Raw genomic sequence first — 17699 nt, 5'->3', positions numbered from 1 at the left:
CTCAAAGTGGGGTGATGGGATAAATATTTCAATGACCTCGCAGAGTGGGGACATTCGGAGTCAAACTGGAGGGCAACCCAAGACTATTCTGGGAATTCTACTGCCAGGCAGTTTGCATGCAGAACTCCTGTTTCTCCCCCATCAGCATCTACACACCAAAGCACAATTAAAAATAAATTCATGTGAGGACAGTTTCAGCCCCAAACATTTAGCAATATTCCAGTAAACCACAAGTCAGAATGCCGCCATTGTAATGCAGCCATGGTCTGACATGGTTGCTTGCAAATATAAACTATTTATTACACACTGAAAGCAGCATATTAAAAATATAGGTCAACTTTACTTCAGACAAAGCAGATTTTTGTGATATTAAAACATAAAAAAACCGTTTCCTCCTGTATTATCAACAGAGAGTATTTTTGTTTTTAAAGAAAGGATAACAATATATAAACAGAAGTTCTATCGTGGGCACAAAGCCTGCTGGGATGGCTGAGAAGGATTTGGGGGGGTTTCACTGCTGCTGCATTGCCGTGCTTCATGTGTGGAGCAGGAACTCAGGGGTGTGAATGAGCTGAGACTCACGGCTGGTTGGAGAGCTAGTGACAAAACACAACGGATTTGCCCTCAAAACGGACACTCACTGCGTTCATCCTCGAAAGTATAAAGGGAGGCTCCGCCGTTTCTGGAGGAAACCGGGAAGTGGCCAACACATGGTTTGTGGCTGGATGTTCACAAAATGGGACTAATGTTTTGCAAAGACTGCCTCTGCTGTTACTGCTGCACGGACCGGGCCGTGCAAGCCGCAAAGAAAAGAGAATGACAACACAAGTCAAAGAGACGACGCGCCACAAAGGAGGGCAAAGCGGGACGTGCGTGCGCAGAGAAGAGGTGCCCTAGATCTGCACATCTAAGTTATTCTGTTATCCAGGCTCCTTTATATGTTGTTTTGGGCAGCGGTTCATCATCCCGCACCTGGTAAAACAAAGAGAATGCATGTACTGGCAGCACATCTCCGTGCGTAAATGGAGAGTCATATGTGCGTTTTCGCTGTACTTTTTCATTATGCGCACAATAAATGGTGTTTGTTTTGTCACTAACTCATGTCCTGTCCCATCACCACGCCGGTGTAGATGCTTTATAGACTTCCTCATACTTCATATCTGCCATGAGTGATGGCGATGCCCGCAGAAGCCTCCGGTACCGGTGCGCAGCAGAGTAGCACTCACGAAAGGAGCGTCAGCGCACCGGATCGCAATGGTTATGTGAAAACATGTGTCATTCCACTGTGCCGTGACCGGGACTATGAGTCGTGGGTGAGGCTAATGTTCACGAAAATATGGAGCTCCCGGAGACTAAGGAGTGCGGTGTGCGTGGGGTCGCTTTCGGTTTTTCTCGCTCTGCTGGTCAAATGTGCAGAGTGGAAAGCTGAATCCAGCAGCGGCAGCGGCAGCAGCAGCTGCGCTGACAGCAGACTCTGGCATTCATCGTCCCCCCTTCACTTCGTCTTGGGCTGCGCGGCGGAGCTGTTGCAAACTTGCTGGAGTGTGGTTTCGCCATTGTTCACCCTCGTATGTGCCTTCTTTTGGGTCGGTGTGTACTTGATCCGCTGCGGGGTGCTGATCCAGACCGCCCTCTCCCTCCTGACCTTGTGCCACCTGGGCGAAGTGGCGGCGTGGTGTCTTCTGGACGGGACCGATGAGCAGCTGTTTTCATTCACCACCGCGGCCGTGGTTGTGCTCATCTGCGTGGCCACCGGCGCACTCATGGTAGCGCGGCTGAACCAGGGCATTCCGGTGATAGTTTTCATCAGTGTGGTCAGGACTATCTCACTCTTCTCGCTGCACAGAGTGCGGGCCACTTGGAGACCGTACGTCGCGTACCTGGTTGGAGTGCTGGGCATCCTGCTGGCGAGGTATGCTGACAAGCTTCTTCCCAACCAAGGGAGACACGAGGAGGGCTGCAACCCCGTGACTGGAGCCAGGGAAGAGATCCCGGTATTTAAAAGGCGCAGGAGGTCCAGTTCGGTGATTGCCTCAGACATGGCACACAGTCAGTCCAACAGTAAGTCCCATCGCCGGACCTCGCTGCCATGCATCCAGAGGGACCAGGTAAGACGTCTCTGCCCCATTCTGCTCCTCTATTTCTGCTTTGTTTTTCTCTTCCCATCAACAATTTGGGGTTTATGGCCAAAGGGAGAATGGAATGAGGGGTGCATTAACAATACAAAAATACACTTTTCGTCTTTTTTTTCTTTTTTTTTAATAATCACTTTTATTACACGTTTTGGAATAATTTTTGTTGAATTTGTGGACACTGGAAATCACAAAATGCTGAACGTCCTAAATTGGAATATAAAGTCACATGTCAAGTGTAACACAACAACAGCCATACCACCGATATTCATATTAATAGATCTTACTTGTTATTATTATTATTATTATTATTATTATTATTATTATTATTATTATTATTCTAGACATGTTTGTTTTGATCTTCATATCTATCTGTTATCATCTGCATCTACATAGTTCCTCTTCAGCCTCATATCATATGCAGCCAATTGTTTCCACTTCCAGGAAAACATTTGGAATAATCTCAGTTCTGTTCCACTGCATTTTCACAGTCTTATTCTTCAGATAATGCTTTGGATTCATTTATATGATGATATGTTGTACAGAGAAATCCTCAATGATTCCCAGTATTGCAGACTTTCATCTGAAAGTGTTGCATACATTAGATCAAGGTGATGTTTTTGAAAGAGCTCGGTGGTTTAAATGTGCCATTTGGAATCAAAGTACCAAATTTGGAGAGATTTGTGTGCTAAAGGAATGCTATTTTTAAAAATGTGCTTTTAAGTGCTGATGAGAAAGGGAAGCTAAAGATACAACCTCAGTGATTGATCTCATCCCTAATTATTTATGCCAAATAGTTTTCCCAGATGATCTCTGAGCCTCTGCTACCCTGTCCAGGTCTTTAATGCAACTTGCTTGTAGTCACTTATCAGGCCTTGCAGTCTTTAAACCCCAGGAATGTAGTAGCACTGGCTTTTAAACTTCCTCTGCCAGTGATATACATGCATACCTGTGTTAAAAGGAGGAGGGGGGGGGGGGAGCTTCACTCAAACGTACTCGTATCAACTCCTCGGCCCATTTTACGTAAAATCAATGAGCACCCCGAGCATGTGAATGGGAAACAGACTTTCGGAGTGATCAAAGCTCTCGTTGTGACCTGCGAGTGTGGTGAGGTTTGGAGATGAGAGGCGGCACTGTCGGCTTGGCCACTTGAAAGATGCTCGCAGCTCTCAGGGCTAGTTAACGTTGTAGTGTGCTTATTTGTTTTGCTTTGTGGTCACACATTTGCACGTATTGGGTCTGAAAAGACTCTTAGATAGTTTACACTTTACACGTTTCTTTTCCCTCATTTTGGTTTGATGTTGCTTAGTTTGATTCGAGTGTCCATCTTCATTAAGCTGATTCGCAGTAGTTGCTTTGCTTCGGCAGAGGAGTGTGGATGTATCTTTGTTTTCAATGAGTGGTGAACTGGAAAATGGATGGCAATCTATTTTGCTCTGAATAGTTGCTGTATGGCTCGAAGCAAACATGAGCACAAATGGCACGTCACGCCTGACATAATAAACTATCGTAAGTGATGGAAACAGTCTGAAATATATTTATTCACTCCCTTATGAATAATTCAGTATGCACATTGTTTTTGTTGTTAAATGTAAGTTAAAACTTCATACACTTTCTTGAACAGACAGAATAATCTCTTCATTTCCCTCTTTACATCGCAGCTATAAAAGTAACACAGACATTAGACAACTAAACCGCCATCTCAGCAGTGTGGAGATATTTAATGTGTCGAAAACAAAACAAGATGAATACCATTACGTTTTGGATTCAGACTCCATTACTTTAAGACATTTAGAACGGACTTACTTAGAAAACAATAAAACGCAGCCCTAAACTCTAGACATTAGTCATAAACAGCTCACATTGATGCAGCAATGGCAATTAACACATTCTGGTCTGTTTCAGATTTGATACTTTTTTGTTTTGCATCAGTGTCCCAATAAAAAGTCAGAGTGGGTTTTGAGCCACCAGACATACAAAGTAGATGTTATCATGCAACAGTGCAGACCCGGGCTGGAGCCCTCGGTTGAAGGATGATCTCAATGACAATTGTTTTTGTTGCGCTTTTTAATGCTCGCAGTACTGTAATGCCTGTAGACCGTATTAAAGTTAAGCTGATATTAACATTCATGTGAGAAAACATGAGCAGTCTGTCGTTTCCTTTAATCTCTGATGGGGCTCCTGCGCAGTTGACCAGTCGTGGCCTGCCTGTAATTGAGACACACATGGTGTGCATATGCTGTCTTGTCTGTGTGGTCTGTAATGTGTAAACAAGCCCATGCTGATCCACACTAGTCATCGCCTCACTCACACTGGGCTCCAGCCTCCCCGCGGGGTGGGGGGGGTCGGACACAATTTTTGGGGGCTACAATGCAACTACCACATGGTGCTGGCGAGAGACAACAGAGCAGAGATGGACTTTGTCTGGGAGAAAACACATAGATTTACTGCACTGCAACAACAAGGCTATAATTTTGTCTGAACTATATTGTTACAAGAGCTAAAGAGGTGGGTTGATGTGTTAGAAGTTCACCTTTCTGCTGTGTTTGATAGAGTTACGATGTTTTAAAGTCGAAGCATAACAAGGGATAGATCTGTCCTCTGTTGACCCGGTGATGTTTACGTTGCTGCTGTGCATCTGAAGTGTTCAAAGAACAGTGTGAGGCTTGATGGAGGGTCGCATTTGATACTTAACATTGTTTTTCTCTGGGTGCTTCTCCCACAGAATTTAGAGTGTTATTAAAAATGGGCCCTTTAGCCTGATAGTTGCTGTGTAAAAAACTGTTTATTCAGAAAGTAAACAGAGCAAAGAGGGATCCCTCTATCTCCTCTCACTCATACGTCTGAAAGCTGCCATGTTGCCCTCCTCTGCCAAAGTCATGCTTCAAGGCTGCGCTTCAATTTGCACAACTGTAGATTTGATAAACAGTCATTTTCCCTTCTTCTCGTTACAAATAGGTTGCCAGCTTCTATCAGCTCACTAAAAAGGTATGTTTTGAAATGTGGTTGTCCCGCCTGTCATGGGCCCTGATCTGATGGTGGTTAGCGGGGGTGGGGGGCATATAGGATGGTTCGTCTTCTTGGCCTCATACACAACGACAAGCTGGTCCTCTGTATTTCAGCTAGGGATGTTGAACTAGAGGACGAGGTGTGGACTTGTGGTGTGGATCACTTTTCACAGCATGTGAGGAAATTTGAGTCCAAGGCTCTGCTGCTGCAGACATCAGCTCTATGGAGAGAAGTTTTCTCCTGACAAGCAGACAAAAGCAGACTGCCCTGATTCCAGCACTCATCAAATGTTTTAGACTAAGCCCATCAGAGCTGCAAAGTTTGGGCAGAGCTGATTAGACCGAGTGGGAGTGAGCCACTTGTCTTTATGAGCTGCTGGAAGCCACTCCCTCGTCGCTCAGGAACTCCGCCCCTTTCCACAGCACTCTGCTCTCTGTCCTCTCACTGACACCAACACAAATATTATCCCAACCAGAGGAGGAAATTCTTTCTTAACTTGGATGATAAAGATATTCTAGAAATCTATGATAATGACTTCCTGTGGAATGGGATCCAAACACAATTACTGTTGCTGTTATAAATGTTTCCTCTCGCTCTATGTTTGCTGCACCTTCCATAATTGAATTGTGTTTAGGATTGAGGAGGTTGTTGATAGCCTGTAGGGCTGTGATTTGCCACTTCATACTGTCGTCCTATACAGCTTGTTTGTATCCTCAACACATAGCCTCATGGGATATGAATTTTTATTTTTTTTCCCCTTTACCTTCTGGAACAGTTTGAAACACTCGTCGAAAGCCCCCCCCCCCCCCCCCCCCTTCCTGCAGTTGGATCGGAAGTAGATATCAGCGTGGGATTGTGCGTCTTGTGATTGGACGATCCACTTCAGACTTTCAATCCCTATTCAGGCCGAGTGTGTTAGCTGCGCTCGTATTGCGTGAGGAAGGAGGAGGCAAGGGGTGGAGGAATCGGGGTAGGAATGAAAGTAGGTCATTCGAGGTTTTGTTTAGTAGCCAGGCAAAACAGCAGTCTTACCCTTACCCCCCTGAACGGTGGAAGAGTCTTGCGTTTGACTGATGCGGTGTAGCAACTTCTAATATGCTCGTGCTCCAGATTTGTAAGCGATACCTCTGCTACGTTGGCGACTCAGCGTGAGTCCATATCACACTAGGTTTTGGTCTTTATTTTACAATGGCCAGTCACCGGGTGTGTGAAGGCTATCTCGGGACAATTGACTTTACTATAGTGATTAAGGTAAATCGCATCTTGCAGGCGACTGACTTAAACAATCTTTGGCACAATTGTGACAGTGGTGTCGTGTGGTGCAATCATCAAGGAGGGAGCAATAATATTTCAACACTGGTGCCAAACCAGTGAGCTGACCGGTCTCGGTTGACTTTTGATCAACTTCCAGGGCGCTTTGATAGAACCACATAAAAACCTTCAAAATCTTTCAATGCATATTTGTGGAGTTTCTAGTCATTTTATCTCAAAGCACCTCATCTAAGATAAAACACCTTTAAAATGAACTTCTATATTTTAGAAACTGGGAAAGTATACTCTGTAACCAAAACCAACATGCAAAATATTTTTACTGTGTTAACAAAAGCCGTCTAAACAGACACAGGATCAATTATCCACTTTGACTTCACAACAGATCTCCATTGGTGTGCGCAGTGAACGTTTGTCACTTGCTGAATGTCGTCTTATTACTGTATTAGCTCTTCAAGAGCTTTGTGAGATAGAACCAAAATTATTCCATAAGCGCTCTTCATCAAGCACACAGATTTATTTTGTGGAGGTTTTTAAAGGTCATGAATGCATCTGTATGGTCTGATTCTGATTATTTTGGGCTGTAAATTCACACCATTCTGGCCAAAAGGCAATCTTTTATTGTTTTTGTTCTTCCAGCACACAGTGCCACACGTTTGGAAACACACTAACATTATCTCAAAGGACAACTGTCCCCCCAAAAAAGTCAAATGTCTCTCAATATTTTGTTTACATTGGCAAAACTGTAATCAGATAGTAAAAACGTTTAGTTAAGCCACTAAGCGTCTGGTGAAAACCATGCTTCAATGCATCTCTTAATGCTCATAAAAAGATCTTCATTCTACAATAAAAATATGAAACATGCATGAGTTCAAAGTTCAACCAGAAGCTACTCTATAAACGGAGAAGTTTGGGTAGAAGCATTATCTTGCGTTCTCTTTGAACTCGCAAAATATTTGACACTGTTTATCATCCGTGGACTTTATTCAGTTTTATTGTATTGAAATGTGTATTCATTTTGCTAATTTAACTTGATTATGCTCTCTTTGACTAATCTGACCTGAACATTAGTGAGTTAGAGTTGATGTGCTTTATCATAATATCAAACTTTACATATTTGAAGTTATTGTATGTTTTTTTTCATTAGTATCTAGCTGACGGTTAAATTAGAACATTTATATTTCTCTTGTGTTTAAGTGGTAATTCTGAGGCTTATCTTGGTGCGCAAAGTTACCTAATACCTATGTTTAGTAAATCTTCCAAAGTGCAATGTGTTGATCACATTCAGAGCAGATTAGAGCTGATTGGCCAGGTTGGTGCATGAGGAGGACTCACTGTTTCTTTTGATTTCCAGTGACTGTGCTGACTTTGTCCATGTAATTCATGTTTGACCTACAGGCATGTGACGAGGGAAAATACAAAATTTGCCTAAATTCAGAACAGTGAAATAAATCATTACTCTGAACTTTTTCTTGCATTTTTTCGAATTGTTCTGCAGCTGATTTTGCAGAATTTGATCATCATTCACAGTCATTACACTGTGAGTAAACAAGCCCAATGACAACTAAGAAACTTCGATTGAACCTTTTTTTTTTTTTTTTTGCATTACATGGCTCAACCGCCTGTGTTCAATTACTACCTTCATTCACAGCAACAACAGCAGCTCACACATCGATTCTCTCTCTATATCTTTGATCACCTCAGCCAATCAAACTCCAGGTCCAAATTGAACTCTCCCTCTTTCTTCTCTCCCCTCCGAGCCCAGGCACGACCACTTTCTGCTTCCCTACTGATTACCATGGAAAGTGTGTGTGTGTGTGTGTGTGTGTGTGTGTGTGTGTGTGTGTGTGTGTGTGTGTGTGTGTGTGTGTGTGTGTGTGTGTGTGTGTGTGTGTGTGTGTGTGGGGTGCCAGCAGCTTGATGGCTGCCAGCTGCTGCCGGCTGAGAGGTTGACTCCGCTCTGGGAAACATGGAGGGCCTCTAACCACAGACACAACCCGACACAGCTGGAACTGCTAGACAGGCGCAGGCCTCCAGTCCTAACGCACATCACACATATTAACACCTCAGGTTCCTAATAACCGCCTTGCATTTGAACAGAATGCAGGCGAACGCTGCATTTTTTCGCGTGCGTCAAAGAGCAGATTTCTCTCTGTACTCTCTTCGGCTCTCCGTTCTAAACGAAGGCAATTATGTCACTCAAATGTTCTGTGTTACTATAAGAGATCGACTATTTCAGTAACGGAGGTGAACAGAATGTTCCTGGCACAAGTGTGTGTGTGAGTTGAGTACGTAGGCGTCTGAACTCGTGCAAAAGTGTGTTTGTGTCTGTGAGGCAAAGATGGAGTGAGAGTGAAGAAAGTGATGATGCACATACAGTAAGGTGAAGCTAGTGGTGGTAATCAGGGATGGGTTTGGTGGAAACCCCGCATAGCCGGTGCTCAGGTGTGAACAGCCATAACTGAGAGTGAGAGCTGACAGACCGTTGTTTGAATTTTGAGTAAACGAGGGTTGGAGTGAATGTGTGCCATGTAGTGTCAACTTTGTCAAACTTAACAGAGGTTCTAAGTGAACTCTGGAAACAGACAGTATTATAGCTCAAGCACTGCGTGTATTCCTGGATTAAATTGTGAGATTTTCATGGTTGGTCCGCCAGCAGACTGAATGGCCTTTTCAGACTTGCTCACCAGGAGTTTTACTTTGAGAAATATCACCATTGTTTTATATTGAGCCATTTTCATGAAGCAAACTAGGACAGACGTGTACTATCTGAATACCAGCAGTCCTCTGGGAAATATTGCTACATTACAGGCAAGGCGAGGCAAGGCAAATTTATTTATAGAGCACCATTCAAACGCGGGGTAATTCACAGTGGAAATAAAAGAAATAAAATAAATTTAAGAAATACAGAAAATCTTCACAAAAACACAAGAAATGCATTAATAAAAGAAATACATTAAAACCAATAATGAAGCATTACCATTAGCATGAACTAGCCTGAGGACTATCAAGAGGTAAACCTCCTGTGCTATGACCTTTACCCTTTCTGGGACTCCAGTCAAAACAGAAGACAGACGTCTCTGCTCCCATTCCTTCGTAGGGGTACAAGGAAAATAAAACCCCGTAATTAATACTTGGAATTTAGTTTCTTTCGCGAGGTACAAAGAGCAAAACCTGTGTTATAAATACGCGAAACCCAAATATTAATCTACCTTCTTATGGTAGATTAATCTAAATTACAATCGTCACTAAAGTAAATCTCCAGATCTTTGTGTTTCCCACAAGCAGCAGTTGGAAATGTGAGTCTCCAGTTATGAATATGAAAAAAAAGAAGTAATCCAATAATTTCATTTTTTTTTCCTTTTACAGACGGGCAGGTTTATGGGTGCCATTCCATATGTGGTGTAAGAGTTTGGCTAACTGATCACAGCTGCTCAAGTTTTCATCTGTATTTGTCCTCTGAAGGGTCTTTTCCATCACTCGGTGAGCGCACCTTTAGGACAGTAAACCCTTACATGAAGGGACATTCCTGCGCTCGCCCTGCTGCCGTACGAACAGGAATGTGCAGGTTGAGCAGAGCTTGAAGGACAGGCCTGTGGGCCCGTCGAGCCGACCCTCCCCTGCCTCTCCCTCACACACCGTGACCTGAGCCAACACCACCTTCCTGGGCTGTCACCAGGTGTGCAGCTGGCCTCTGCTGAATGAATAGACATTCACATTGCCCGGGGAAGTGTGTGCTTAAGTGTGTATGTGTGCAGGTTCGTGAGAGGGAGGTAAAAGTGCAGAGCAGGGGTGGGGGGGTGGGAAGTGTAGTATTGGATGTAAATAGTTGCAGTCTGTTAAATGTGTGAAAAACAAATGGAAGAAACAACAGTTAACCCCCCCCCCCCCCACTCAGAGTGTGCACATTGGGCAATGGAAAAAAAAAAAAAAAAAAAAGAAAGATCTCGTAGCCTTTCATCTGTGTCCGTGTTCAGGCAGGACGTTCAGCTAATCCCTCAAGTCCGGTGTGGCCATTGTGTCTGGCTGAGAAACCGAGCGGGCCACAGTTTCTGCTGCTGCTGCCATGATTCATTTAACAAGCAGGAACATTTTGAACCCCTCTGACGAGCACTGTCCAATAAATCCAAACATAGTCAGCGATTAATTGATTACATATTTCAAGAGCATGACAAGGGAGGCGATATCAGTGATGGACGACAGTGTTTAGTAATCCACTGTCTGGTTGGTTTCTGAACGGTTTCACCTTTACTGGCCATTGCAGATATTTTACTTAATTTAAATTGTACATGCAGCAAAGGATGTCCCTTAAACATTCCAGCCTCTCCATTCCACCACAGGATTGTTGTATATTATTACCAAAATACCCGTGGTTGAAAGAGGTATTCAGATCTCTTACGTATGTAAATATTTTTTCAACAACTTGTACGTAGAACTGTGGTGGAAAGAAACAAAGTACTTTTATTCAGGTTCAATGTGCACATCGTGTTGCTTTATGCTTGTTTTACATGCAAAACATATGGTTTTCACCCTTTTTTGTAACATATACTGTAGTGCCAATTTCAAGTGAAATCATTAGTTCATATTGAGTGATTGCCGTGTAGTCTGGGCTACAAATGAAACAATATCTCAATGAAATGCAGTATCGCTCGTATTATTGAAATTTGTAATGGAATGCATGTGTAGGGCATTGAAACTGCTGTGTCAGCACCAAGTAGCAGAAATAATGGAAATACGCATATACAGTACAGTACCAGATGCATTTTTTTGAGTATCAATCTGCATGTCACTACTTCATTTTCAGCTCTCATGTCACCACGAGCTTCAAAATGTCAGAAACATCAAAACATCAGCAGATGATTGCGCAAGACAAAGTTCACCTGCCTTTAGCGTGTCGCTATAAGCAGTGAGGAATGACTTAACGAGACCTTGGAGGAAGGTTTCCCAACGTTTTCAAAAAGTTTCGGTTGACTGTTTTTCGTTCTCTTTGAACATCTAAACGTTTTTTTTTTCTACACATCTAAAAACATACTTTCTAAAAGTTCAGGGGATTTTTGTTGTTATTAGTGCTTCTTATTAGTCTGCAACATATGAAAAGAAGAAATTGTAAGGATACACTAGTTTTGCATTCATCCATAACACGGACTATATATATGAAGAAGGGAAGAATGTAGACATATTCCTCTGAGATGTAGTTTTGTTTTACTTCAAACTTGATATTTCGACCCTATATCAAGTTGTACGCACTGTACCTGAGTCCAAATACTTTGAATAATCAGTAATAATTTATTTGCTATACCTAAAGTCACAGTTCTCTGATGTAACAGCCTTAAAACTTTGGATGTGTGTGTTCGGTGTGTGCTGCATGTTTCCCCCAGTCAGCGGCGCAGTGCGAGGAGATGTTGTTGTAACCTCTGCCTGGCGAGCCCTCCCTCTCTCCGTCCAGCCCGCTCGCCATGAGCCCGTCTGTCCCTGCAGCCAACAAGGGTTCTGCTGTTCCCTGCTCAATGCTGTGTTTTACTCTTTAAATACGTTAAAGAGCCAGAGAGTACGTCTGTCTGTCAGGCGGGTTATTTCACCTCTCACTGGGGCAAGAGTCTCACGGTTTTGGGTTAAGGGCTGTTTTTTCACAGTCACGTTCAATTAGTCGGCTGTAAAAAGTGCATCATACAGCTCAAGTAGTGTGCTGCATTTGCATGATGTTGTTCAGTGTCTATATGATTTCAGTGTATACGGACAAGCAGCAGTACCGCAACGCTACTCACAATTCAGGCCAATTCTGGATCCCTTTTGGTCACATTTTTGAATCCAGTCTACAAAACGGTCTCCTGGAAGTGGGTTTAAAAATAGGGCGAGGGGTTTTCATCAGTGAGCTTCACGTTTGTCTTCAGTTGTGAGCATCATTCCCTGTCGAAAGAGCTGACGTTTATGTACATTGGAAGTTTGTGCATTACTTATTAATGTGGGGTACCAGACAAAGTTTAGAAAAACTTTATTTTCCTCCAGTGTGCTAAGCCGGATAAATATTTAATTTATTTTGAAAGCGAAAGTTGTCTGAAGTTGACATTTGCTTGTTAGGTACATGGAGAGGACAAGACATCCAAAAGGCCCCAAGATATCCCCAAAGTTGCAAGAGTTTGACTTCTTGCTGTATTATTCAGTTTGAAAGTGCGAGTTACTGCTCAGATGTTGGAGAATAGTCGGGATGAAGGCAGCAGTCATGCCTCGTCCTCACTCTATTTTCCAGAAGCGCCGCTCAGGCCTTCTGCTTTGTGAGCGTGATGAAGTGGTGCTCCCTTCCGCTGCCACAGTGCTGCTTTCCTCTGCACTGTAACCTCAAACACCTGCACGCACACACACACACACACACACACACACTCACACTTGTGGTCCTGCAGACTGGCTTGGCAAGGTCTCGATTGATTTGTTGCTGCTGTACTCTGCATTGCCTGGAGACACTAAGTGATGTCAAGGCTGACGTCTTCCTATGTAGGTGACATCCGTTTATGCTCTGCCACAATCGATGGTTATGAACAGCAGGCTCTTCTTTCTGTGTGTGTGTGTGTGTGTGCGTGTGTGTGTGTGCGTGTGTGTGCAGTGCAGTGCAGTGCAGACAATCCTGTGTCTTGCAGATAGCGGCCTGGTGGTTCCAGGCACCCCTTCCTGCCCAAGATAGCCAAGCTCTGCAGCTAATTGCTTTAGGGAGCGCCAGCCAGCGTATATCCAGGGACTCTCTCTCAGGTCACATCTTTGCCTGGAAAACCACATGTCAGAAAATTAAAACATGCTTGACAACATGTGAGCCAAGATGATAAGACACATGGGATTGTTTCAGAAAACTCCAAATGAATTCCCGGCCACAGCTCCTCTTCTTCTGTGACGTAGGTCAGTGGTCCCCAACCTTTTTATCACCACGGACCGGTCAACGCTTGATAATTTTACCGCGGCCCGGGGGGGGGGGGGGGGGGGGTGCCAGTTTGAACCGTCAGCCGAACACTCGCTGACTCTGGTCGCTATGTTAACGTTTCCAAATCTGATACAGATACACCACAAAAACGAACATAGAGTGAAAGAAAATTTTAACTCACCATAACGCCAAATCAATGGGAGCCCTGAGCTTATTTTTCTGCGCTCAAGTGACTGAGACGTAACCGAGAGAATCCGGTCATTTTTCAAAATAAAAGATTGTTTAGACACAGATGATACGTAAAACGGAAGTACTTATTTATTTCTTGTGCGGCCCGGTACCAATTGATCCACGGACCGATACCGGTCCGCGGCCCGGGGGTTGGGGACCACTGACGTAGGTAACGGGTAGTCTACTGCTTTGTTTGTTCCTATGAAGTCTCTCAAAGTCTCCTGCAAAGACAGGAGGTGAAAATTGTTACCCCGATTAATGTAATTGGGATTAGAATAGGCATACTGGGCCTTTATTTTAATGGCTATGCGCCCGAGGCCACCTCAGATTTCTACTCTCTTCTACACCATAATGTTTTCCATTAGCTGCTGTTCCATTCATACTTTTTATGGTCGCTGCTTCGTCTCCTCCGGGCTGGACAGCAAGAATGAAATCTCCAAACCACCTTTAGCACATTCTTCTCTTCTCTTCTCTTCTCTTCTCTTCTCTTCTCTTCTCTTCTCTTCTCTTCTCTTCTCTTCTCTTCTCTTCTCTTCTCTTCCCTTCTTTCTCTTCCATCTCGGCTTCAATTGTTTCTCAGATTTTCTAGCTGATATCTCCACATTTTTCAAGATCTTTTTTTATCCTCCATGAAAATAATGGACCCTTCGCCATGTTTCCTGCCGTCATGGTCATACCTGCTAAAGGATTAGCGCTCAAGAATAGCGGTAGTTTTGGCCGGTGATCCATCAAGAAGTTAGGGTGACTGTTTCCATTGTAAGGATGAGGAAAGGCATGTGGTGGTTTTGGCAAAGCGCCACAAACCGGAGAGGCAGAAGGACTTTTGACGTCATCGGGAAACGTGACCCACTTCTCAAGAGGCAAGGAGCCTTGGGCTGGTGGAGCAGATGTTACGCAGATGAGCCTGCGCACACACACACACACACACACACACACACACACACACACACACACACACACACACACACACACACACACACACACACACACACACACACACACACACACACCAATCAACTACTCTTTGTGCACACTTTCTACGCTGCCTTTAGTTTCCATTAAAATGCCCACAGAAAATGAATAAATGGCGCAGGGACTTCTGCCGGGACTCATTTGGGTTTGTGGTTGTGCACAGGCGTGAACTGATGTGGTTGTCCGCCTGCACGCTGGTAGAGGAGGTAAAGCACGACATAACGGAGGGTGTTAGTGGGCCATTCAGGTCATATCTGGTGGCTTTTCTCTAAATGGGTCTCTGAGGGAGAGGAAGGAGCCCCGCAGCAGATTCTACAGTGTGTCTTTCAGCTACATTGCTCTTGTTATGTAAGGTGGACGTTCAGCTCTCCATCAACTCCATCAGTCATGTTCTCCTGCCTCTTTCTAGTTTATCAGCTTGCTAGATGTTACAATGCAGTGGGTCAACTTCGACCTCCAGACATTTGCACCTTTCATTGAAAATGCCAGAGGTGCTTTCTTTCCATCTCTTTTTTCTACAGAAACGGTTAACCACCTCAGCTTTTTCTTGATTCTGATCTTGTTTAGCCTATCCAGATATTTCTCTCATTTTAAACAGTATTCCTCCTTCTTTTTTTTTAATGCTTGCCGTAATTTGGCTTCACTGTAAATTAATTTTTTGTAAATCATACATTAAACAGTGGAACCACCTACCCTCTGTTTAAGCCAAATGTGGGGCTCTAAGTAAATCAAATTGGGAACCACTGATGTAAACAATCTGGCCTCATGGCTGCTTATAGGTGTCACAGAAGAACCTATATATGTTTATTCCCTGACTCTGCAGTTATTAAGTCAACAGAGCTCTTTAGCATATTTTAACGCATTGTTCAGGTTTTGTGGCCAGAATGATTACAGATTTAGTTTCCAGCAGCGGCAGGCAGCTGCTGTTAGTGAAACATCCTTTGAGCCTCCTCTATACTTGACATACATTGTGTAAAACAGAATAATAACTTTGAAATTCGATTTACAAGCTAAAGGACCAGTTTTTCTCTCCAGAAGCGGTGGAGATCAAAACGGAGCTAATAAAAGTCAGAATACTGCAACTGCTTCTCAGGTGGACCTAAACATGTGACTCTAAAACATAGTGATGTTGTTCTGTTTGTGATCAACGTGTACTGATTGTATACCTGCACCTACAGCACGTTTAAGACTGTTTAACAAACATTCTTTTGTCTGATTATCGTCTTTTTGTGTATGCCGCTGTGTGAGTCTGAACTCAGTTGCCTATGGGAGATAGTAATCGCTTGTCTAATATGATTTTCTAAACCGGATACCCTTTCTTCTATTTGTAGCATAATCAGTCTTTCATTTGCTAATTTCACAATTGGGATTTAATCGAATAAAGACCTTGGTACAATTTTTTTTTTCTCACAAGATTTACAGCGGCTCTGTGCACCAGATAATGGTCTCGCTTCTCTTTGTAAACTTCAGATTCGAGAGGATTTCAATGAAGTCTTTGCAACTATTTTGAACATCTTTGTTGCACATTTATGGATATCCCTGTTTTTAATGGGGGTCAGAGTGTTCCTTTATGAAACTGCACCGCTGCAAGTCAAGCCACTGCTGGAAGTCAATATCTGCTTTGTTCAATAAAAGGAAATCAGCACATTTTTAAAACATCAAGTAAAAATAATTGATATTATTGCCCGATTTTGGTTTGTTGTCAACATTTCATGTGGCTGATTAGAAAAAATAATAAACAAGGAACAAAATAGTTGTGTCAGGTGGTTTCCTGCATCACTCTGGTTAATTCTATGAAGTTCAGGCTTCTCTAAAAAATTTACGTTTTTGTTAAGCATTTCTTAATCACTTTGGTTTGTTGAATAATTGTCATGTTTAAAGGTTGAGTTTTCATCTGAAAAACAATTTTTATCGTCTCATCACCATTCACGACAAATTAATTTGGAGATCTCAGATAGGTTTGGCTTCCATCTACACAGGTTCACCCAGATGTACTTGGTGAGATTCTCTGGTGTCTTCTTTTCCTTTAACGCCACAATTTTCTCCACATGAAGAATTACTTTGCCTTTTCTCATTCTCTGTTTATCTTCACTCTTTGTACTTTTTGACAGAATGGGAATTTTTCCACAGAGGTCCTCACTAATATCTTTGACTTTAATTATAACCTGCAATCAACTAATAAATAACAATAAATGTAGTGAATCAATCTTTCCCAGTGTATTGATCAGAGGTGGGCACTCTGAAGGACTCAGCATGCATATTGACAGTAACCAACCATTTCATATAACTAACAAGTCCCAAAACTTCCAGAAATGAGAGATTTAGAGCATTGCATCAATCTACTATTTATCACTTTGCCCTCCGATACTCTGCTGTACAACAGTTGAATCATAAACACGCAGCAGATGTATAACATGACATTTTTAAAACTATCAAAAAGTTTGAATGACTTTCAGATTTTGAAAGCTGAAGTCATCATTAAAAATGTAAAATCCTATGTAAAAGCCATAAAATCAAAATACACTCATGTGTTTGAATAACGTGCAATATGGTAAAGCCCTTAACTTATGATAATTAGATCATATTTGATGTTTCATATAGTTGTTGATAATCTGGCTCAGTTTTTAGTAACTGTATATGTTCTGTTTTATTAGGGGAAAAACAATCTTTGCAGGCACATATTTGGCCGAGCTGTTTCCTCTGATTATTCACAATTCAGTCCAACAAACAAAATGGAGGTTCCTCGGGACGTTGCTCACACGGTCTGTGATGAGGTCATTATTTCTGACGTGACTCTGGTAATGAAGATTGGTCACCTTCTTCAAAGCAACTCAATTTATTCCCAATGAGGACTGGACGTTCCTCTTCGTTTCCGTCCTCTCGCGGTTGTGGCGAGACACTGAGCAGAGAACAAACCCAACATCATGACATGCCTTATAAAGATGATTCCTACGTCGCTTTACGCTCACTCGTGCACCCATGACACATGCACACACCTGCATTACGGGAGCTGGAGTGTCTGATGCCGCCTCAGATGTAATAAACACACATTCACTTGCACATTGGCAGAATGTTAGGGCTGATTCAGGGGCCGCTAGATGAAAAGGTCAGTGGGCTTGTTTTGAGTGAGTGTAAGATTTCCATCATCACACCGCACGCTCTAGAAGGCTCAGTCCAAA

The 17699-nt window shown here is 43.0% G+C and overlaps 1 protein-coding gene across 1 annotated transcript in view; it reads left to right on the top strand.

The window, feature by feature from the left end:
- Nucleotides 1-1172: 1172 nt before the first annotated feature.
- LOC308116532 (cGMP-inhibited 3',5'-cyclic phosphodiesterase 3A-like) overlaps nt 1173-17699 on the top strand; it is a gene marked incomplete at both ends in the record, with an annotated part of 83217 nt that continues 66690 nt past the window's right edge. The window contains one exon of the mRNA XM_080474783.1: nt 1173-2108. Coding sequence (XP_080330909.1) covers nt 1173-2108 — 936 coding nt within the window. The remainder of the gene's footprint in view (nt 2109-17699) is intronic.

Source organism: Lipophrys pholis (assembly GCF_963383615.2).
Source record: "Lipophrys pholis genome assembly, chromosome: 11".
Classification (NCBI taxonomy): Eukaryota; Metazoa; Chordata; class Actinopteri; order Blenniiformes; family Blenniidae; genus Lipophrys; species Lipophrys pholis.
Note: the sequence above shows the minus strand (reverse complement) of the source record. Positions and strands in the feature narration are given on the sequence as shown.